We start from the raw sequence: 24,646 nt of genomic DNA, 5'->3' as shown, positions 1-24,646 counted from the left end.
ATAATATAAGTGAATTTTGAGTTAAATGTTGATGACAAATATTTGCCATTCTCATTATTTATATTATATATATATATTGGGAAAAGCAGTCATAGCTTGACAATTTGAAGAACATTAGCCATTTGCACAATTCTAAAGGATCCTGGCAGAAGCATTATATTTTATAATTAGCATGCATTTGTTGAAAACATACATTTATGCCATAAACCTTTTTTAAGTTTATGCACAATCCAAATTAAATGAAATTTAATGTGTTTTCCTCCCCCCCCTACAATTTTCGAAGTATGTGATCTTATTTGTTTAAAGAAATATAACTGGCATTCTCCTCATAGTCAGCCAATAATTTGGGATTGTCAGGTCAACAAAGTCAACATAGCTCAATGCCTCACACCACTTATCAACTAGATCTCTTTGTCAAGCTCTTTTCCTTACTTGGGTGACTCGTGACCTTTCCTGTATAAGTGTGCGAGTTTACGCACTTTCATGGTCATTGCTTCTTGGGATATGTGATCCAGATTTCACGATCCTATCTCACTGTAGGTCCTCCCCCGGACCTCAGCCCATTGAGAACTTGCTAAATTGCTAGCAAACCAAGTACATAATTAGCGCATAATTCCATATAAATTCAAATGATTTTTTTTTCTTCCAGAGAGAAATTAGCATGTTACAAAATGAATTCATGCACGATTGGACTTTGCAGTAATTAGCTCTTCCTTTTTGTATATTAGCTATCTACTCTCCATCTGCTCTATGCTATCTGGCTGTTAACCCCTGACACTTGCCCGCATGTATAATATGTCATCCGGGGAGCGTGCCAGGGTGGGAGGTGATGCTTTGTGATATATTTAGAGCGGCCTGCAATAAATGTTTTATCCACGCTGTGTAGGCAGAACACAGTGGCACTCATCAAACATTCATATCTGCCACTGAGATGACCTCCTTGAATATCAACCCATCATCAATGAATTAACATTATGCAGTTTTCAATTAAACCTTGTCATAAAGTACAAGTCATGTATAGGAGGAATTTTTGTTACTCAACAATGTGATTGTTGAGTATGTTGGCGTTCGTGAAAAAAATCGCAATAGTAGATAATGAAGTGAGCTCACAATTTAAGCAATATTCATAGTGATGGTGATGACACTTCTCATTTTATAGTGAGTAGAAAATTGGTGTAAATTAAAGGATAAAATTTGATAAATGGAAACCCCCACGCAATGTATACAACATTGATGAGGGTCAAAGTTTTTGCGTAAAGAATCCGACAAGGTACTTTTACTCAATGTCCACCACTGGGCCTACAGGTGTTTATGTTTTGACTCTGTGTGGCTCAGACACAGTTTAGCAACAGCTCAGCCAACCTGCATTATTCATTCACAAGCGAGTTCGCAAGATAGGGTTACCCTGAGACAGTATAGCAGGTGCATTAAGGTGCTCTTTGCAACAGGGGATACACACCACTCTCTCACACAGATACTGTCAGAATGATCATACGATGACATCAAATTAGGATTAAGTCGCAGTAACCAGAGAGAGTTCCAAAAGGCAGCAGGAGGTCACAAAAGCCCGAGAGGGGGTGTGGAAACGCCACCAACGAGCACTCTCGGACAAAAAGGATTGCACCCTTGGAGGGCCGAGATAAACAAGGCTAACAGTTCTTTGCTGAGGGAACGTCCCGACAAAGCCAAGATGAGGATTCACCTCAGGACTTACAGGACACAATGACAATGGGATCCACACAAAGGACTAGGCGGTCTCCGTTGCTAGGTCTTTTATTCTCCGTGTGACCCTGAGAATTTACTCGCATGAATTACAAAGACAAACAAGGAAACGACCCGGAAATTTATTTCTTCTGGATGCTACATTTGTCAGGATTCAGGGGACCAAAGGCAAGAACTTTGTGTAACAGGCGGAAGTAAAATTGTTTCCTTTATTATTTAAACTCAAGTGACTTACAAATGAGTCTTTCTGATTCTTTTAAAAAGTGTAGAAAGCAATTATTCTTTGCTAAGACTTGACAACATGTACTGATGGATGAGCAAAGTAAATTTCTCAATCCAGGTTTGAAGGTCAGTGGTTTGTTTTTGGGGTCAGCGTTTTGAGATGAGATTACAATGTGCAATGTTTCTGGAATGAAACTTGATCAAATTGAAGAAACCCAAAAATGATGAGAGGAGGCTGCCCCGACACAAATCAATTTAAGCACAGTGTGGTCGCTTGTCATTACTAGCGGACATCATGCCATCCAAGAAAGCTGATTCAAAATCAGTTGCCAAGAAAGGCAAGTCTCAGGAGACAAAGAAGGGAGCAAAGGATACTAAAAAGGCAGGGAAGGATGACAAGAAAGGAGCAAAGAAATTGGAAGAACCAACCAAAGGAAAGGGAAAGGGGAAGGACGGGGGTAAGAAAGGAAAAGGATCGAAACCTCTCAGTGAGTCAGAAGAGGAATCTGAGGAGGAAGAAGAGAAGCTGAGGAGTGAGGAAGAGGATAGTAATGAGAGTGAAGAAGAGGTGGTTGCCAGGGTGACAGCTCCTCTTGATATCGATAAAGGCAAAGCAGTTGTTAAAAGTGCTTTTAAAATTACAGGAGTGAAAGGTCCTCCACCTCCCCCAAGTGATTCACCTTCACTAGAAGATGAGGATGAGGTGCAAGACAATGCAAAGCCAGAAGTTAAGATGGGGATGGATGCGATCAACCTGAAAAATACGAGTGATGTACAAATCAAGGGTGCCTCCAAAGTCGTGATGGGTCTTGCTGCAGAGGAACAGAAGAAAAACGTAGTTCTGGGAAAGTCGCAGAAGACAGCAGATGCCAAGAGTCATCTCCGAGGGGCCTCTCGGGTTATCTCCGGCCTCACGGGAAAAGCCTCTCCATTTAGTTTCCCAACAAAACAAAAGCAGCCAGAGAAAACTCAACCGAAGAGGAGCCTTAAAAGCGCATCTACTCTTTTCATGCCTCTCTCGAAGAAAAAGGACAATCTACCTGCTTCTGGTAAACCACTTCTGAGCACCACCAAACTTTTAAATGGACTTGGACCTAAATCCTCTTCTGAAGAGCAAAAACCAGGTCCATCAGGATTCCAGCTTTCAAAAGGATTTGGGCCTAAAAATACCTCTGATCAGCAAAAGGCCGGTCTGTCGGGGTCTAACGTTGTCAATAAAAAAGAGGACAGTCCAGGCAATTCCGTTTCTCCCAAAAAGACATTGGACCTATCCAGTTTAAGAGCAACGGAGAGTATGGCTAAAGAGGCAAAGGGACTAGGAGCAAAGTTCAAAGGCATGCTTGGCAAAAAGAAAGTGGGACTAAGGTTCAAGTCAAAAGGATGGATGATGGCGAGGATAGCTGCTGCCACCAACTGGTTGTTAGGGGGGTTGCCGAGTTCCAAGGGCCGAGGTGGACTGGGTACCTGGGCACGGCGTCAAAGACGAAAACAACTCTCGTTTACAAACAGGAGAAGGTTGGGTAGAACTTACTACAACCACCCTTCCGATTATGATGAGGATGAATATGGATCTGATGAAGATTACCACAACGGGCAACTCGAGGACTATGAATACTATGATGATGATGATGAGTGGGAAAATGAGTATGGTTACTATGACGATGAAGGCAACTTTTATCCCGATGATGAGTTTTATGATGATAGTGATGTGGATTACTACACGTACCCATCTGAAGAGTATGAAGATGATGGCAATGAAGTGGTGGAGTATTATTATGGCGATGATGGAAAACTCTATGCTATTGTGCAAGAGCCATTTGGTAACTCTGGCAATGTCATGGAGCCTATGTATGACCCATATCAATCTGAATTGTATGCAGATTCTTATTTTGATCATAATAGAGGTTATGAAAATGGGTCTGCAGAACAGTTTAGTATGTTGAATGGTGGTTACGCAACTCTCCCAGGCTTACCTGTATATCAAGATTCCACGCAAGGATATTTAGATGCTTCTGGAGTTCATTTTCCTTACCAGCAATCATACGATGTTGGGGTGGCATTAACAGATAGAGGAAATCTTTACAGTCAGGAACAAATCCCTTTTGCGAATTCTACGTCTGAGCAGTTCAGGCTCCCTAGGCCTCAGGTTAGATTATTTGGAAAGGAAAGACTGGATGTTGAAACCTTGCCCCCACCACCACCACTTCCTTCTACCCCTATGTTTTCAACTCCATCAATTGGTTTTGACCTGATAAATCATAATCAGCAGCCCCTTCCCACTTACATCCCAACACAACACCACTTTCCAATTGGAATTAATCAACAACAAAACCCTATCATACCATATTCACAAACAGCTGACATCATCCAACATGAGCTCCGGCAACTAAACCATCCTACTCAACCTCCGCTGACCACTTCTCATCATTTGCCAGAATTTTCTTTACCACAGTTTGCCACCCAGGTGAATAGACCACCTTACCCTCAAGACCCACCAATGTTTCAGATGGAGCAAATCCCATCAACAGTCCCTCATATACAAACGGAGAACATTTCTTTGGTGCATCCACCGTCATATCCCCAACTGGCCTCATCAAAACCAGTGCATGGAATCAAACCTCCTCCATTACATAGGCCAGCTCTGTCACCAGACCGTTTGGATTTTCAACTACACATCCAGCCGGACAACTTCCCCCCTCACTTACACAGAAGAGACTTTACATACCAATCTCAAATTCCAAACCAAAGACCAACTTACCCACAGAGACTACCAAACCCTTATGCTCCATTGCAGTTCCAAGGGAGTGGGGTGTCCTTTACTGCTCAGACACCTGTTACAGCTGTGAGGGGTGGATATGGGCTTCAAAGGGTTCAGTCCCGATCACCACTTCAGAGTCCCATAACTTCACCAAGAGGATCTCTGAGGAAGAGAAGGGATCAGCCCCCTGACCTAAGACTTTCTCTCAGACGGCAAACTCGTCCAAATGCATCACCTTCTCCGTCCTCCAGAGCACAAAGTATACAACGCAGATCCCAAGTAAGGAGATCACCTCCTCCTCCTCTTCCATCGGCTTTACCAAGACAAAGAGCTCCTCTAACTGAGCGTGCTCAGTCTCCACATCAAACTGTTGAGCCTTCCCCCAGCTACGATCCTCCATCTCCTTCTCTGTCAGATAACACCAGACAGCCCCTCCCCAACCGATCCTCGACTCACAAATTCAGAGGTGTTTCAGGAAGTCCAAGTCATGTTACGATGGAGTCTGTGAAAACCTCTCCAGGTAACGCATACCCAAGAAGACGAAGTAGACGTAGGGCTCCTGTTACGCAACATGTAGCGCCATTCAGGTCTTCTATTCGCAGTGGCCGAGGCCCTCCCTCTGGACAGATGAATGGTGCAGTCGGAGTTCCTATGCTAGCAAGGAAAGGCTCTCAGTTAAGAGACTCAAAACCTCAAGTGGGCTTCCAAAGACCTATAGGTAGGGGACAGCCACTGGTACGTATGCCCAGAACTCAGTCCTCCCCTTCATTCAGAGCATCTCCTCCAGGACCTCTAGTGCCTCGGCAACGTTCATTGAAACAGAGTAGGTTCTCTACTCAGCCATTCGGGAATGGACTCCATAATGGACTGCAATCTCACCAACCACTTCGGGATTTACCTTTAGCATCTCCTAAGAACCATGAATTCTATTTACACACCTCTCTACCCCATAGGACCATGAGTCCCCAAAATGTAGGAGTGACATCCTTTCAACCTCCGGTACCTTATCCGATACCACCACCAGGTTCTCCGTCAATCCAGAGTGTGAAACGGTTTGACTACATAGCTACTGAGCCGGGCACATCTTCATTTCCAGCAAACTTGTCTCAGAACAATAGAGCTATAGCTAACCCATTACCGCCGTATCAACTTCCCTCTTCTCTACCTTATGCTACCCACCACACACACCAAACACAGCCGGAATTTTACCCTCAAGGTGAAGCTCAGAATAGCCAAGAGGTTCTCCAAAATGCCCCTCTAGGTCAATCCAAATCTGTGATACAGGACCCTAGCCTTCACAGAATCTCCAACTCCTCTCCCCTTCAGCCCAATGCCAACCTGGATGCAACTTTTCTCTCACAAACGCATTCAGCAGTTCCTGGCACCGCATCAACCTCATCACCCCCACGTTTATCATCTACTTTGCATAATTCCCAGCTACGTAACAAATCTTTTACTTCACCCCTTCAGCCACATCTCTCTCCCATGGCTCATGCCTCTCCTGCTCAGCAGGCCAACGCAGTTAACTCTTCAGTTCTCTCTGGACTACAGACTGCAAAAATCCAAGGATCAATGTTTAAACTCCCAGCCAATACCTTAACGATGCCCCAAAACTCTATTGAAACTCAATTTACCATAATTGATGGAGTTGATACAGCTGGTGGAGAAAATCAGTCATCTCCTCTTCCCGTCAATGCTTCCTATGAACTACCCGATGGAACTATTATAAACCAAAACGAACCTTTGGAATCCTCTCCCGTAGAGTCCATGTCCACCCCCGTGTTGTCCTCTGCCTTACATAATCCCCGTTTGCAGCAAGGCACATATCGCCTACCTGGTGGCACACTAGGGAACAGTTCAGAGCCCCAATCCGCAACCGTCCCTGCATCACCGATGCTTTCTTCTGCGCTACATAATTCAAAATTTAGGAAACCTACTTACAAACTGCCCGAGGGTACATCAGTTTTAAAAACGAAGCCATCATCAGCGACTGTTACAACCTCCTCTCCTATGCTCTCTTCTGCACTTGTAAATGCTAAAACCCTTAAGACCTCTTATCGACTGCCAAACAGTTCAATTCAAATTCAGTCAAGAGAACGGATGGCGAATGCTGAAAGTACACCCCAAATGCAACCGAGTGCGGAGATGAATTTTAATCTTGATGAGACACAGCTTCCAGAAGATTCACCACATAAAATTCAAGCCTCAACATCAATGGCCACTGGACCCGTCCTTTCTGGTGACTTGCTCAACACTAGCATTCGTGGTGCCTCTTACAGACTCGCAAACCCGTCACTACTGAGGATGCCTGCTCCTACAGCGGCTCCATCTGTTGACCTTTCCAGTGCTCTTCGTAACCCGAACATCAGTCGCTCCACCTACCGGTTGCCAAGCAATTCTTTGATGGCCCAACACCAGTCCGACTCTATGCACAAAACAGTCGACCTGTCCAATGCTTTGTCCAAAAGCCCTGACATTCGCAAAGCGGTTGTCCATCGATCTGACAGCAATAACATGCTTCGATTAGGTACCCCTACCACCAAACAGACCAACTCTCTAGATCTTTCTGGTGCCCTGAAGAACCCAGCTCTTCAGGCAGCCTCTTATCGCCTCCCTTCTACATGTGCTGTGGTGTCACCCCATGTCCAGGATTCTGTTCCTGAAGAGCACTGGGCTCATAGCTCCGAAGGGAAAGTTCTGGGTCTAGAGCAAGATATGGAAGTATGGGGTGCAGAGAAGGGGTTATCTCAAGGGACGGTACCAAATAAGTGGTCTGTGTATGGCGATGAGAACCTAATAGACCATCAACATTTGATGGCTCAGCAAAAGATGGAGAGTAAACCAGGGGTGTGTAATCTCAACAGGGAAGGTGAACCCCAGGGTCCATGGTACGACAAGGTAAGCACTCTTGATAGCAAATATACATTTATGAGTATTTAAGGTTTTTAAAGGACAAAATGTACGATAAGAATTTCCAATCTGCTTCATGTGTTTGCAATTTCAGATGTACGCAATCAGAAGCATACCCTCAGTAGCTCACCAGGACCAACGAGTGGAAGATGGCGTGGAAGACATGACACAGCTTGAGTAACAATTTCTCATACAGTACTCAAAATTCTTCCATAGAAAAGAACACACTTAAATTGAGCTCAAGGAAAACAGAAAAAAAAAACAGTTGAAAATGTTATTTCCAATCTTCTTCTTTCATTAGGGAGATGCATGATGATGCAGTTCTTCTCAATGTAAAAAAAAGGTTTGAACGGAATCTTATTTATGTAAGTGCCCCCATTCATTTTGACATTCTTGTATTCAAAAGATAAACAATTTCTGTTTGTATTCTCAAGTGTCGCCTTTATTTTCTTGTCCCTGTCAGACCTACATAGGAAGCATTCTGGTTTCTGTGAACCCTTATAAGATGTATAACATCTATGGGACGGACATGGTGCTGCAGTACAAGGGTCACGCCCTGGGCGAGAACCCTCCGTAAGTTATTTCACGTAGTTCGCGAGGGCTTTCGGATCAATACATGTCTTTTTGTCCTCAGGCATTTGTTTGCTATAGCAAACGCTGCTTATTCCAAAATGATGGATGCCAAACATAATCAGGTCATAATTATCAGGTAAGAGATGGTTTAACTTATAAACTATATATCTATATTCAGGGCAAAGTCCCTCATTGAATATTGAGATAATACATTTGTGATGAAATTGAAACTGTAGCGTTCACAGTTCTGAACTTGCTAGTGACTGTTTTGACATTTTTCCAGTGGTGAGAGCGGCTCCGGGAAAACAGAGGCTACCAAACTTGTCCTTCGCTACCTTGTAGCTTTACATCACGCGCGTAATTTTCCCCAACAGGTATGCATGCATACTGTTCACGCACACACATAATCCCTAACTTGATTGATGACTAATGTCGTGTGTGTATTTTTTTTGCACTCTGGGCACAGATTGAGGTAGTATAAGATTCCCTGCATGATTAATTCTGTTTATTATCAAACTCAGCTTTTATGTCAACATATTATGTCAAAAATGGTGATAAAATAATTCATTCTGAACATCTTTATAATTCTGATCTAAGATGTTAACATGCTGTGTGTTGGAATATCTGCTAGATACTCGAGGCTGCTCCTCTGCTGGAGTCGTTTGGAAATGCCAAAACTGTGCGGAATGATAACTCCAGTCGCTTTGGGAAACACATGGAAGTCTTTATGGAGGAGTGAGTATTTTATTTATTTTTTTCCCAGCACCATGCAGCTTCCTTTACTTACTCTTCCCCCCAATTCTTATAGTGGTGTGATCAGTGGTGCCATAACTTCTCAATATCTTCTGGAAAAGTCTCGCATCGTCTTCCAGGTGATGCCTTCAAACTTTTTAGAGCTTCCTTGTGTTGAAGGTGTCTAAAGCAATCGTTTCCTCTTCAGGCCAAAGATGAAAGAAACTATCATATCTTCTACGAGATGCTGGCAGGCCTTCCGTCTCAGCAGAAGGAGACTTTCTATCTCCAGGAGCCCGAGACTTACTATTACCTCAATCAGGTAGGTGACACTTTGCTGCAACATCAGGAGAGCGTCCTCAGTGTTTCTTTAAATCGATATCATAACTCTCAGGGAGGAGATTGTGGGATTGCAGGAAAGGATGATGGTGAGGACTTCCAGCGTCTGCTTGCTGCCATGGAGATCCTCCACTTTACCCAGGACGACCAGTCAGCCATTTTCAGAATTTTGTCTTCCATACTGCACCTGGGCAACGTGTACTTTGAGATATATCAGGTCATGTTCAAGATATTTTCATACATTTGTATTATAAGACACCATCAAAAATAAACAAATGACATCATAATGGAATGCAAATGGGCCATGTTCATCATCTGGAGCAGTTCAGAAACATCACGTCTTGTTTTTGCTGCACTTCAGGCTGACGGCCAAGAGGTGGCGACAGTGGTGAGCGCTCAAGAGATCAGGGTGGTAGCAGAACTGCTGCAGATCTCTCCAGAAGGCCTCCAAAAAGCCATCACTTATAAAGTCATGGTCAGTTTTGAAACGTGCATTACACACTTTGCATATATGAACAACTCATCTTCTATCTTTACAGGAGACGATGCGAGACAAGATTTACACCCCACTGACTGTGGAAAGCGCTGTAGATGCCAGGTGATACATGCGTTCCATTGTCCAAAAACAGCAATGAGCTATTTACTTTCCAATAAACTCATGTAATTTATTTAAGCAATAAAAAGAGTTTTATTGAGCTCCTATAATGGTTCTCTAAAAAGTTCTCTTTGTTGTCTTGCAGAGATGCTGTTGCCAAGATCTTGTACTCGCTGCTCTTTCATTGGCTAACAGAGAGGGTCAACACTCAGGTGTATCCTCGCCAACACACTCTCTCCATCTCCATCCTGGATATTTATGGATTTGAGGTAACTGTAATCTTCTTCTGTGATCTTTTTATATACAGATATCCATTTTCTTCCACTGACATTTTAGATGACAAATCATGAATGCTCAGCTATGTGACTCTCCCCTGTGTGTGATCTCAACAGGATCTGGCATATAACAGTTTTGAGCAGTTGTGCATTAATTATGCCAACGAGTACCTGCAGTTCTTCTTCAACAAGATCGTCTTCAGGGAAGAGCAGGTACGTTGCTTGCACTGCACAAATTCAGAGAAAGCAAAGTAGTAGTATTAGTAGTGTAGCACAGAGCAGTTCTGTGATTTCCACGCAGGAGGAGTACAGCAGGGAGCAAATTCCATGGCAGGACATTCCGTTTAATGACAACCAAGCCTGCATTGACCTCATTGCCGCTAAGCCTCATGGCATTCTGAGAATCCTGGATGACCAGAGCTGTTTCCCACAGGTGAGCAAAAGAAAGCACTAATGTATGGCAGACTTACTCAATCTGCATTTTTAAATATTGGTGTGTCCATAGGCAACAGATCATACCTTTCTTCAAAAATGTCACTATCACCATGGCAACAACCAATTGTATGTGAAGCCAAAGATGCCCCTTCCCGAGTTCACCATCAAGCATTTTGCTGGGCGTGTCACTTATCAGGTATATTGATTTGAATCACTTTATGAAGTGCACCTAAATAATCTAGTAAAATTGAGTGCAATAAAAAAAAGAAAATCCTCATGTTGCAGGTTTACAAGTTCCTTGATAAAAACTACGACCAGGTCCGTCAAGATGTCCTGGACTTGTTCATTAAGAGCAAGAACAAGGTGAAAGAAAAATCTAAAACTATATTTAACATCATCAAATTGAACGTGAGCCAGATTGCAATCAGGTTGCATCCATGCAAAAAATAAAAAATAAAATCCAATCTTGTTTATGTTTTTTTTAGATGGTGTCAAACCTCTTCCTTGCTCACGCAGAGCAAAGAGAAGGTCATATGAAGAAAAGCAGCACGGTCACCAGGAAATACCAAGCTTCAACTGTCAGTTGCAAGTTCCAGCAGTCCTTGCTGGAGCTGGTGGACAAGATGGAGAGGTGAAATGCACGGATGAATACCGAGAGCAAGCTTACAAATGTCTCATTTGTGTTTCTTTGCTTCTATTTCAGGTGCAACCCATTTTTTGTCCGCTGCATTAAGCCAAATAATACAAAGGTAGAGTTTGAAAAATCCCTCCTGACAATCCCGCAATTACAGATAGTAATCACATATTGACAATTATGTTCAGCACGCAGGTGTGTTTGAAGACGACCTGGTCAAAGGTCAACTGCGACACTCCGGCATCATGGAGACCATCAGGATCCGTAAGGAAGGCTATCCTGTCAGGATGCCATTCTCCGTCTTCCTATTCAGGTGAAACTCTTTATTTTCTCATTTTTGCCTTGAACTACAAAAACAGCCATCGTTTTTCTCAAATTGAAAATTCATCCAAAATCAGTTCACTGAGTTGTTTGTTTGGCATAGATATAAATCCTTGGTGGGAATCCAACATCTTCCATCAGCCGATGGAGACAACTGTCTGCTGCTGCTCAGTAAATTGTGTCCTCTCAAACCAGGAGACTCCCATGTTGGGGTTACCAAGGTCATAATGATTTTTTTTTTAATATTCTGCTTAGATTATTAAATGCAAAATTATCACTCATATGGTAACTTCTTGTTCCAGTTATTTATGAAGGAGCACGTCTACCAGCTTTTGGAGTGCAAACGAGAGCGCTGCCGCCAGCTCGCTGCACTCACCCTGCAGCGTTACGCTCGGATGTACTTTGTCCGGAAACGCTACATGGACCTCCGTGATGTGATCATCAGGCTGCAGGCGCATTGCAGAGGCTTTCTTATGAGGTAGGCCACAAAAATCCTAATCTCAAAACAATTCATATGAATAACTACTCCACTATACTACTTCATTTAGAAGGCAATATGTGAAAATGAAGGACAGCGTGGTTCGGTTCCGGTCCCTTGTCCATTTTTATATCAGTCGGAAACGATATGTCAAGGTAAGCCGCAAGCAATTTCTTGCTCTCCGTTTTGGATCCAAATGTCTTCCACTTGACATATTTATGATCGTTGTGGTCTGCCTGCAGACAAAGTTGATGGTCCAGCGGAAAGCTGAGGAGGAGAGGAAGAAGCGAGAAAGGGTGATGTCAAACACACATTCCTGCGCACGGTATTATTTTTTATTCCATTGTAGAGTCAATTATTTTTTATGACAGGATCTGCTGAAGAGAGAGGTGGTGAATGTGACACACTTGGCCATCCCTGCAGAACTTGGCGTTCTTCTACAAGCAGCGGGAGGTTTGTATGTTGTCTGTATGGACACGTTGCTCGGTGACTGATTGCTAATCCCGCCGCAATTTTCTCTCTGTCAGTCAGGCGAGAGTTGCACTCCGACTGCTTGGCTCTGCTTCAGGCTCCTCATATCCAAGAGTCGGCTTCCAATCAACTCACTCTGCCTCTGGATATCAACAACTATCCTTTCTATCGTTACGTGCTCAGCTACTTCAGAGTAAGATTACGTGCCAGCCAATATAATGATTCTGCATCCCTTTGAAATGTAAATTCTCCAATTATTTCATCCTTGTGGTAGGAGCCCAAGTTTGGGATGTTGAGTGCTCCCCTGGAGGCCCCTTTAACCTGCATTGAGGAGGACCTGAAAGCAGAAGCTCTTCATCTTTTCAACTTGGTGGGTGGGACTTTGTAAGATAAATGTGACAAAAGAGTCACAATCATTTTTTTTTTTTTGCATTTATTTATTATTCGACAGGTGTTACGATTCATGGGGGACCCTCACCTGAACGGCGCGCAGGAGAACATGTTTGGCAATTACATCATCCAAAGAGGTCTCTCGTCGCCAGGGTTACGGGATGAGATCTTGTCTCAGGTGGTCAACCAGGTGTGGCGAAATGTCAACGTTGACAACGCGGATCGAGGCTGGCTTCTGTTGCTCGCATGTGTCTGCAGCTTCGCTCCCTCGTCACAGATGGACAGATATCTTCTCAAGTAAGAGCACTGAAGAAACGAATGCACTTACCACACAAGTATTTACATCTACAACTTTCCTCTTTAGATTTGTTTCTGACCATGCAGTCATGGATTATCAAGCATTGCTGCAACATAGACTCATCCAAGCCAGTCAGAAGAGGCAGCAGAGTCCAGACCCCGCCCCCGAGACCTCACGGACCTATCCGCTGTCACTACTGGAGTGGACGGCCAACAGGAAGAAAGCTAACATGGTGTTACAAGTGCATTGTTTTGATGGTAAATAAAACAACATTTGTGTTGACGATGATCTTGATTGTAATATTTTAAAATTTGTAATTTTAATTCTTTTAGGATCGTCGTTCCTGTGTCCAGTCCACTCCTGGACCAGCGGCGAGGATTTAGCGGGAGACATTCTACACCACAGGTGCTCATTCAAAGTTGATCAAATGATGAAAGATGAAAATGAGAGCAATTATTATAGTTTGACCAATCATGAGATGAGTTGAACTCATCCCATACAATTAAAGGCCTCCTCTCCCATAGAGAAGAAAAAACTGAATTTGCTCTGTGGGCTTGTTGCAGGGGCGTGTCGGACTGGTGGAGAGGCAGTTCCGTCCTGATGAAGGAACAAGGCCAATGGGTGGAATTAGCAGGTCACGACTATGTGATGGACCTGATTGCAGACCTGGAGCTTCCCAATGACTTCCCAAAACATAAGAGCTACTTCATCATCAGTACTGACAAGCCCACGAGAGTCCAAGCCAATGCCAGCCTGTCAGTACACCAGGAACACCCCAAATACAATACTATCATCTCAGAAATAAAAGCAAAATGTCTTCTCTCTTCTTCTAGAACATTATTTGGAAGCGGTTTTGATTCAGATGATGAACCTCCGCCTACCATTCCTCTGGGAGGAGTCAGCAGACCAGCTTACAGCCTCTCTGAATCTGACGGTTACCATAGCCACGGTGCATCATTCAATGATTGATTGTTACTTTCAAATTGACCCCACAAAGCATTGGCGTCAATCTGAGGGTCTTTTTGTTTTGTGCAGTGGATTCCGATGCATTCAGTGATGGTCAAACTCAAAGAGGAATGGACCGCTACCTGGACAGCCTGTTCGATCCGGTGCTGTCTGACAGCAATGTGGTAAGTACGGAACATGGCATTGGTAATATTTAGATGAGTTTATTTAGTTTTAGATTTTTTTTAATTTTTTTTTATACCTATCTTGCATCGGATGTCTTCAGATTGTGCAGGCAGTGACCTCTTTAAATTTGTTGGTGCATCTCTTTCAGTGATTACGGTACTTCCAGGGGCATATTCAGTTCCCCTAGTAAAGTCCAGTCCCGTCTTGAGCACCTGTTTATTAACTCTCTACTAAACAGATTTTGTCAGCACTCTTTGTGTCTCATGAGGTGCATTTTATTTCCCTCTGTGCTTATCCTTAATTGCTGATTGTTTGTCAGGACATGGAAAAAGCTGCAATTTTGTCAGCAAGACTGAAGGGAGCCGGCGGTATAGGCTTCCCGGAAGAAGAAACAGGAGAGGGAGAAAGAAATTTGGTCCCAAGTAGGTTGTATCCACCTGGAATACACCCTGGAGGTAAACATAAAAAAAAAAACGTTTTATTTCCGTTTATTGATTATGTAATTGGCCAAACATTAATATGTCCATACTGTATATTTCCATGCTTTGTGTTCAATTTGATGGTCTGTATTATTCAAAGTAGAGTTTCTGTCTTTGTGATATTTAATGGAGCTGGTAACTATATTCTTTATTAAGCGGCTGTAATGGGAACTGTTCGTCCTCATGGTTAATGCATTGAGAACTATTGAGTGTAAGCACACATGGCTCACCTGATCTCCTTCACTCTCATTCCTGTTCAAGCTAAATGCTCATTTTGTTGCTGACAATCTTTCAGTCGTGATCTGTTGAAGGGAATTTGTATGTATGTGTTCTTTCATTTCAGCTCAATATTTTTACATTTTCTTGTTACTCAATATATATAATATCGATTACATTTGTACAATTTTTTTTTTCAAATGTGTTGAATGAGCATGATGGAGAAAGAACTCTTTCTGGCACTCCAGAATATCCTCTGTGTATTTTCCTTTCCATAAATGAGCCTTCCAATTATTTTCCGTTTAAAACAGAAACGCTTCCTAATGTTTCCGTGTCGCTTGCTGCTTCTCAAGCTGTGCCAGTGCTCCCAGTAGCGGGAGGGATGATGCCACCTATCCCTACCATGCCCATGCCCTCTCACCACCACCACCATGAGCAACACCACCGACAACAACAAGAGCAGCAGCCGCAACAATGCCACCAATACAATCGACCCCAACCGACTTCTTCCACTTCCTCTCATGTAACCCCCAGTCCGACTTCCACTCTTGCTCCATCTGAAGCCCCTTCTATTTCCCCTGACCCAGTGAATACTATATTACATGGCACCAGCGTGCCAGGTTTGGAGTTGCCCCCACTTCCGCCCATGCCTGTAATTCCAGGCTTGCCTGTTTTGACAGGTGCGTCAGCTGCAGAAATGGCGTGTTCTTGAGCATGTGTGGCCTTAGGGCGTGATGAAGTTGTCTCGGAAGTCCTTCCAACACTTGCAGTGATCTGTTTTTTTTGCAGTGCTCAGTCTATTTTCCTTGTATATACCCACATGAAGTATTTTATGTGCTTGCCCTTCAGGAACAGAGCAGACGGTACTGACCCAACAGCAGCAAGCCATTATCAACCAGCAAGCCATCATTCTGGTACAGTGACTATTTACGGTACAATATAATGGAAACGTTCATTGTGCTTTTTTGAACACCGTATCCCGCTCTCGCTTATCTCACGAACGTCACAGTCTTTCGAGTTTACCTCTCTGATGGTTTCGGTGTGTTCTACGCAGGCCCAGCAGATGACCATGCAGGCCATGGCAATCCAGCAGCAGATGATGTCCTCCTTCCCCGCCTCTCAGTCGCCGCCACGACATTATCACACACCGCAGCACTCTCGAACACCAAGCCCAGTAAGCAGACACGTAAATTGTATTTTGGACAAATGCATACGAACTTACGCGTCTTCTCAATCTCTACAGACTAAAGAAAATCGAGAAGATTCGCCATCGAGATCCAGCTCTCAGCGTAAAATGAGTAAGTGTGTAATAGTTGATATTTTTCAGGTGTCTCCCAGGATTGTGTTATCTCTGAATTTGATTCAAGTGTGATTTTCATTTCCAGGTCCAACACGGAGCCCCCCTCCAGACGATGTGGTCCGTGCCAGTGTGAGTAACACTGAACGCATGGAGCCCAGCCATGACATTAAAGACATCATCAAACAGCACCAGCCTGCCAGCATGACTCCCTCCGGACCTTCCATCAAACGGTAACATGCACTGCATTCACTGTCAAATGATCCCACTAACATCTGGTTACACATGTTCAGGAAAGATGATGGAAAGCTGTTTATCAAGAAGACAGACCCCCATGATGAAGCCTTGGAGATCCTAAAAGACCAAATGGTCAATCCTCCTCAACCAGTACGTGATACTCGCACACACAAAACCCTATACAGACAGGCATGAATTCATTCTGATTATTTTTTTTCCCTCATACTCAGAAGAAGTCTCAGTTTTCCCATCACAAAGAGGAACGAGATGGCAAAATAAGCAAGGCTAATGAACCAACTGACGCCAACATGGGTCATGCTCCTCCTACAGGTGAGCTTATCAAGCTTCCGATCACTGCATGAAAATCTGTGACTGTTTTGTTTGTGTCCAGTCTGCAGAGAGTTGCCAGTGGAAAATGAAGTCATCCAGACTCAACTCCACAGCAGGACCAGCGATGACTATTACACCTACACTAATGTGCCCTGGAAACTTTACCTGAGGAAGGAGGTGCATTCCCAACTTCCACCGCAATTTATCAATCGGCAAAAATATGCAAATATTGTTGATAATTGCGTTGCAATCTTCTTGCAGGTGTTTTATCCTAAAGAGAACCTCAATGATCCGTTGATGTTGGACCTGGTCTTCAGACAGGTTGTCATAGTACAATTAATCTACATTATATTTTATTTGCAAGTTTTTTTTAAGGCAAGGAACTAACTTATAACAGTAAGATATTTGATTTATTATTGTTCATTTTTCCACAGGTAGTACATGACACATTCTCTGAGGCCTGCATTCGCATCACCCAAGAAGAAAGACAAACGATGAAAACTCTCTTTGGTAAGTTAACCAAAGTTATATTGTGAGTCGTAAAACATTTTCTGCACATTCGGGAGTTTGGACGGACTTACAGTACTTGCATCTTGCCATTTGATATTTTGCTTATCCTGTGCAGGGGCAGCCACATGACACCTTGGATTTACCGCTTGTCAATCCCTTTCAGGAATTATAATGACATGTTTCTTGCAGTGGAAAACCAAGTGGATCAAGTTCCAGGAACTCATCATGAGAATGTGAAGAAAAAGGTGGTTACCATGGCCAGAGACTCATGGGAGATCTACTTCTCTCGTCTTTTCCCAGCTTCTGTAAGTTCTACCATTCTGTCGTAAAACGTTGAATATCAAACTATTATTCCATTTTTTTTTTTTCCCCCACTCAACTGTCTATTTAATGTGTTGCAGGGCAGCGTTGGGACGGGAGTGCAGGTCCTGTCTGTGTCACATAAAGGCATTAAGCTGCTGAAGTTAGTGAGGAGCAGCTCCACCGCTCCGGACTCCTTCAGAGTTCTGAGGCCCTACAGGTGCATCTTAATTAGGGTATTAAAACATACATCAAAATAATAACAGAAAATCTAATGGAGATGATTAAGACCCAGTTTGGACTAAGGGCTTCTGTCTTCCCTCCATTAAATCATTTATTGATGTGTCTCAATGTTAATAGATTGTAGCCATCATAAAAAAAAATCGTTTAAAGTTTACAACATCCTCAGCCTCTGTGTGACTTCCTGCGCAGCTACTCGGACATCCTGTTCGTGTCCGTGCCGTCCAAAAACATGTTGGAGTTCAATCTCGCCAATGAGAAGCTGATCCTGTTTTCCGCCAGGGCGCAGCAGGTCAAAAGCATGATTGACTACTTCCTCACAGAAATGAAGAAGGTCAGAGGTCATTTTAAATACTCCCTTCTCGCAACCAATAGAGACATAAACAATGTGATACCCATACATTAAATAATGTTTCGTATAAAATATTGCTTTGGCGCTGTCTAGGGCCAAAAAAAACGACATTGAAGCAATTCATATTTATATTGAACGCTATAATATGCAGTACATGTCATCATGCTGTCAGGATTCCGAGTATGTGGTGGCAGTGAGGAACTGCATCAATGAGGACAGGAGGCTGCTGAGCTTCCACAAAGGTGACATCATCAGACTTCAACGCATGGATGGCCTGGAGGCAGGTGAGACATGTACAGCAGCCTCTCTGTGAACCACGTAGATAAGTATCTGGGCTTTATATTATGTCTCTCAATGTGTGTGTGTGTTTAGGTCAACAATATGGCTGCATTGTAAAGAAAAAGGTGATGCTGCTGGAAGAACTCAAGAGAGACACCCCTGACTTTGGTGAGTTTGGAATTATTATTTTTTTTACTTCTTGGTGACTGTAATGACATCTTGCAGGCTGGCGGTTCGGGGCGGTGTACGGGATGTCGGGAGCGTTCGCCAGCGAAGATGTCCGACCTGTAGCTGCTCCGGACTTCCTGCTTCTCCCGACAGAGAGGGCGGAGCCTCGTGACAGACAAGGTCGTGTCGCTGCTTCGGCCGCCGTTGCCGTAGCGTTGGGCTCGGCGGTGGTGGCCCAAGAGCTGGACCGCTCGACAGAAGTACGAAAGCACAATCAGAACTCGAGTACTTGAGTACAAGAAGAATAGTGATGTTTATGGTAACAGGTAGTGAAGGGCACGCACGTGGAGAGCCAGGATGAGCAATTGGATGATATGTCGGAATATGGCAGCCAGTACCACATGATTGAGTTTGCCAAGAGGTACTTCAGAGAGGCACAAAGGAACAGGAAGTAAGACACCTCATCAGGCTTTTAGCAATCACACACACGTTTGGATTTAAACTTCTGCTTGCGTTGTGCCCACAGCGATCCAAAAGCCAAAAGGGGAGGGTTGGCAGGGATCCGGCGGATCTGATCAAATTCTCCAAGGTACATTTTGGATTCATTTCAACCTGCGCTTCCATTAAATGTACAATTCTCCAGGCATTTCCTCCTTCCTATCTGTTTGTTTCTCTTTCCAGTCTCCACTCCAAGAGTCTCTGATTGACTTCTCAGACAGCGGAATGAACAGAGTAGCTGCTGACATCTCCTCAGGTGAGACGAGATTTACATCAGCAAGTTTGCTCAGTCAGCAATGTTGTAACGTCTCCCGCTAGCTGCGATGAAGTTCATGGGGGACCTGCCACTCAAAGGTCAGACCGAACAGGACCTTGTGACAATTCTACTGAAGGTACAGTCTCCCATGCATCTCATGTCTTTTTATTGTCCAGTATCACTTTTCATGCGGTTGTTTTAAGTTAAGCGCTGATCACGGCCTGATGAAAGATGAAGCCTATTGCCAGGTGATGAAGCAAGTCACTGCCAACAACAGCTCCAAACCGTGAGAACCAGAACACACACACACGTATAGAAACTGTGGGCTTCTTGTTTTACAGAGCATCTGCTTGCGTTTGATTGTGCAGAGACAGTTGCCAGAGAGGTTGGAGACTCTTGTACATCTTGACTGCTTTCCATCGCTGTTCACTTGTTATGAAGCCATTCCTCTTCAGCTTTCTACACAACGCCTCTGTCAGCATCGGATTGCAGTACCAAGGTATGAAGTACGCATATCCGTTCGTTCATCCTACCTTTCAAGTGTGTTATTTCTCACCAGGTATTGCCAAGGCCTGTGAGCAGAATCTGAGGAAAACATTTCAGTACGGAGGACGTGCGCAGTATCCCAACAACATAGAACTGAAAGCAATGATGGTTCGTGTCAAAAGTCTCTATTTAGTGTGTCTTTCTTTAACACAGTTGTGTACGTGCAGGCGGGGCGGAGTTCCAAAAGACAGCTGTTCCTTCTGCCAGGTGGGATGGAAAGACACTTGAAAATCAAGACGTGTTCTGTAAGTGCACACACGGGTTCAGTGAACATTTCAGTACCAGTGATTTGATATCAGTTGATCATTTGTCAGGTGGCTTTGGATGCCATCGAGGAGCTCTGTTATGAAATGGACCTTCACAGAGTGGAAGCCTTGGATGAATATGCAATCTTTTTGGTCACGCACGGAGGTAATGAGGATTATTTTTGGTGTTGGGAGAGATTGTCATTTCAAGTTGCTGTCTCACCTGTGTTTTTTATTTTAGGTCAGAATGTTCGACCCCTGATTAAGAGGGAATACATCTTGGATGTTGCTACAGAAGCGGAACCAGTGGATGCCAACTACAGTCTTTGGTTCCGAAGAGTCATATGGAGCCTTGCCTTGAAACTTGATAACGAGCTCTACGTTACCATGCATTATAACCAGGTAAATAGAAAATGTAGTTATGCTTTTGTGTTAGTTCAGCTTCAACCACCATGAAAACTGTGCATTGGATAATAAAATATCCATTTTGTGCCAGGTGTTGCCAGATTACCTGAAGGCTTTGCTGACTGTGGTCCCGCTGAGTAAGGCCAGTGAACAACATCTACAACAGCTTGCCACACTGGCTGCTCTCCAGCACCGTGCCAAAGACGCCGTCTGTCCGCCCACCACGTAAATACACATTGATGCCATATTTGTTATTCAATTGGGCAATTTGGTTCATTTTGACACGAACACAATGAGGTCTTTTTTTTATTAATATATATATAACAGATTTGTGTGTGTGTGTGTTCAGACGTGAGTTGCAGGAGTGTGTCCCCTCACAGTTCTACAGCAAACAGAGTCCGCAGCAGTGGCTCAATATGCAACTCAACACATGCAACAAGTCCAGCCTCTAAACCCACACCAGGCCCGTGCACAATTCCTTGGTAAGACAGTACATCATAGACGTTATGGAGATCTTTGTCGTGAGCCTTTCTGTGCACTCCCTCAGGTCTGGTCAGCCCCTTCCCCATGTTCGGCTCTTCCTTCTTCTACATCCAAAGTTCCAGCTCAGCCACCATCAAGGCTCCGTGCATTCTGGCGGTGAATCTGAATGGACTTCACTTTCTTAACAGAGACACTCACGTATGACATGAGCACACACACAGTACACTATTTTTTTATCACTCATTTAACCGTAATGTGGTTCTCCTAGTCTACCACTATGTTTAAAACAAAGCATTTGGCTCCCCTCTGTTGGATTCCCGCACTATTCTTTGTTGACCATATTGCAAATATTTTCCTGATCAGTAACAACTTAAGCACCAGAACAGCATTCCCTTCTCATTTGTGGTTTTGAAGTACAGTGGAAACTCCAAATTCTAATGCCTCAAATTGGTTACACTTGGAGTTCAACCCAGCTTAGTGGAAAATAATATGCCTCAAAACATCAATTTCTGTGTTGATGACATCAGAAAGATTCTTTTGCACAAACTAGAAGATTTTAACACAAAATACAAAGTTGTTTTTTTGCAGCTTCTACTATAATTCCAATGTGCTCTTTTTAGTTGACTGTCACTCATGACATCATCGACTGATGCCTTTGGTGATGTCATGATGCTTTAGTGACAGTTTTTGCTAGGAGGAAGAGTTATGGAGAATTGAAAAACACAACATTTGAGAGGAAACATCATGAATAATGTGGGTAATTATTGGTGTTGCTACATTGAGAACTTCCTGGCTAATATCACTAAAGATCTGGATGCTAACAGAAGTCGTCTGCTGTCGTGTCGCCCATGGGAAAGAGAAGAAGTAAAAAGCCAAATCAATGTCCAAGTTGCTGTCCTAGATTATCTACAAGGAAAGAGAGTACACGACATGAACTTAGCTCAACTTTGGACGGAGCTCATTCCTCTTCGAGAGGAGCTGAGGGCTTCGGAAGAAAAGGAGCAGCTTAGTGAAAACAATTTACATACGACTTGGAAGATCATCAATGATCTCAGACACCAGCTTCACGAAAGTCTGATGAAGGAGAAAGAGAGCGTCGAGGCTGCCGAGAAGACCATTGGGCAACTTCTAGCTCAGAAGACCGAGCTCCAGTTTCAGGAGGACAGGATGAAAGGACAGCTGCTAACCTACGCCTTCAACCTTATTTCCTCAGAGAGCAGGAGGAATGGAGGAGAAGCTACAAGCTGTTACAAACGTGCTTGGATTGTCTTTGACAAGCCGAGGAGTTGACAAGTACCGGGAAGGTGGTTGATGAGAGTACAGAAGGTGAAGGAACCTCGGAACAACCCCGCCATCTTCGAGGTGGAGAAGACACCATCAGTGGTCCTGAGAATACCCACGTCAGAGCACAAAGAGGAGCCTAAAATTGAAAGAGAACCGAGGAGGAACCACAGGAAGGGGGACTGGTTTATGCAATGCTTTCCTTTTTTCCATCGAGCTCCAAGGAATCATCCATCAAGTGAAGAAGATTGAGCTGAACTCAATAAAATGAAGGTCAACAAACCAATGCTTTGAATGAAGAAAAATCCGACCTTTCAAGTTTTATTTGATTATTTCAAAATTTACACTGATGAAAGTCTTATTAAAAAACAAAACAAAAAAAAAAACAGCAACCCAAGTTAGCTGCAGCTCAAGCATCCCATTGGTGAGCTCAGTTTACAACAAACTTGATAAATTTTAGCTCCCAAATGGTCTTTTTTTTGTTGATTTTTTTGTGGTGCTGATAGTTTACCACAATCATTTATCGACAGTTTGATTATTGTAACAATAGACTATTCCACAATTTGTGCACATTCAAATACATGCTATGTTTACATTTATGTGATTAGGAGGCCATGGTGCATTTCCCTTTAAAAGAAGTCCAGTCAACTCGCACCCAGAGACCAACGTCCGGCTCAAGTTACCCGTACGTTGACATAATGATTGGAGATCTGCTCAACCAGCGAATCATACAGCTTCAACTAGAGCAGGTTTGATTGTGTGGTTGGTACGCTTTGCTTGCATTGCTAGTTGCACATCCACATATAATGTGCTTTACGTTTTTCCAGGGTCTGGAGCTGTGTCGAGTGGTTGCCATGCACATGGAGAACATGCTGTCTGCCCAGAGAAAAGAGACTCACGTTGCCACCAAGTGAAATCACCCTGCTATAGTGTGGCTCAGTCAACATGAGCTGACGTGGTAAAAAACACCACTCGTTAGTTTCATGCCACTAAAATGGACTGTTTCTGTATCTACCTCTGTTTTCATAATGAACTGTTTGTTTTCTACTTGAGAGTATGATATGTGTCGTGATAGAGTAATACAAATCAAATCGAACTTCGATGAGTGTTGGAAAAATTTGCAGTAGTGAATGACTAATTTGGAAACAATCATTTCGGCACAGAGTCACTTATTATTGGACCATTAACTAAAAAAATAATTTGTTCGATTCGGTGTATTAATCAGTCACCACTGTAAAATCCTTTTCACTGATTTTATAATAGACTAAACATTTCCTTTATGTTTTAAATACTTATATTTTGCACTCTACAGTACACACACTTAACACATGTCAATGAGTCAAATGTTGGGTGATGCGATGTGAATCAAAAGTGGAAGTGAGACACTGTCAGGAAGGTTCTTGTCAAATATTTGACTCCTCTTTTGGTGGGTTTCCGCTGTCTCATGGTTGATTTTTAGGAAATTGGGATGAGTAGGACTTCCTTTCTGAGGAATAAAAAGATGTGACTCATGGTGATTACAGGCAACTGAGTTGAAATAGCTATAATGTGATCTGTGAGCTCTGCTGTGGTAGCTGCCAACTGAAATTTCTTGTTTGTCCTTGTAAAGGTGAACATGATGTGCATTCCAAGTGTACTTTAATATAACTTTTGCTTTTATAGTGGGAAAAATAAGAAGGATTCTATTGATACTCCAATCCATCTTTTTTATTCCCTGCCATAAATTCAAGGGGGGGGGGGGGGGGTGTCACAATATGCATGTTTTGGCAATATTTGAGAATTGACTTCAATATTTAATGTGAAATACAGTTGTATATAGTTATTGCACAAAATATACACGTGTAATCATTAAAGTTTGTATCATGACTGAATAACTAAGCAAATGTGTTCATTTTATTGATTGTCAAAGGTCAGACCATGCCAACAAACAGTCCAACAAAATGCAATGAAATAGACGTATAATAAAAATATTCAGGAAATAAAATCAACATGCCATGAACCATTTTAATTTAGTAACTGCATTTCGTATTGACTCGGTCTTTCTGTGTGATGAGATAAAACATGCAAGTGTGGTGAATATGCAACAATATTTCGAAATCAAGAAAGTAGGCAAATTCTTTTTCGCTGACTCTTATAATGTTGCGCTTGATTTTAATCTCCTGACTTGCCGTATGGCCGCCGCACTGATCGGTGTCTACAGAACGTAAATTCGCTGCGGTGCGTCCCGTAACACAAATTCA

At 43.2% G+C, this 24,646-nt stretch overlaps 1 protein-coding gene across 1 annotated transcript; it reads left to right on the top strand.

The window, feature by feature from the left end:
• The first annotated feature begins 1,312 nt into the window (after nt 1-1,312).
• myo15aa (myosin XVAa) lies at nt 1,313-24,284 on the top strand. The gene is given in 68 exon segments (XM_037256652.1): nt 1,313-7,600; nt 7,707-7,789; nt 7,914-7,977; nt 8,076-8,185; nt 8,247-8,321; nt 8,469-8,559; nt 8,652-8,657; nt 8,817-8,920; nt 8,994-9,057; nt 9,126-9,239; nt 9,312-9,473; nt 9,618-9,731; nt 9,796-9,854; nt 9,997-10,120; nt 10,244-10,339; nt 10,428-10,559; nt 10,632-10,757; nt 10,847-10,924; nt 11,047-11,192; nt 11,265-11,310; nt 11,384-11,508; nt 11,620-11,737; nt 11,819-11,994; nt 12,065-12,149; nt 12,237-12,290; nt 12,366-12,447; nt 12,522-12,658; nt 12,740-12,835; nt 12,917-13,152; nt 13,220-13,410; nt 13,486-13,558; nt 13,717-13,908; nt 13,987-14,102; nt 14,189-14,283; nt 14,604-14,739; nt 15,333-15,659; nt 15,829-15,893; nt 16,034-16,153; nt 16,223-16,277; nt 16,365-16,509; nt 16,570-16,663; nt 16,744-16,843; nt 16,905-17,020; nt 17,105-17,164; nt 17,278-17,353; nt 17,543-17,658; nt 17,755-17,873; nt 18,086-18,227; nt 18,418-18,529; nt 18,618-18,692; nt 18,750-18,952; nt 19,019-19,143; nt 19,230-19,281; nt 19,374-19,446; nt 19,509-19,582; nt 19,650-19,732; nt 19,815-19,945; nt 20,006-20,100; nt 20,160-20,237; nt 20,307-20,403; nt 20,479-20,639; nt 20,734-20,867; nt 20,992-21,059; nt 21,062-21,124; nt 21,190-21,323; nt 23,015-23,155; nt 23,234-23,287; nt 23,289-24,284. Coding segments are annotated over 68 exon segments (12,603 nt in total). The 5' UTR covers nt 1,313-2,239; the 3' UTR covers nt 23,337-24,284.
• Nucleotides 24,285-24,646: the final 362 nt, after the last annotated feature.

Source organism: Syngnathus acus, chromosome 8 (genome assembly GCF_901709675.1).
Source record: "Syngnathus acus chromosome 8, fSynAcu1.2, whole genome shotgun sequence".
Lineage (NCBI taxonomy): Eukaryota > Metazoa > Chordata > Actinopteri > Syngnathiformes > Syngnathidae > Syngnathus > Syngnathus acus.
This window is presented reverse-complemented; position numbering and strand designations above follow the sequence as displayed.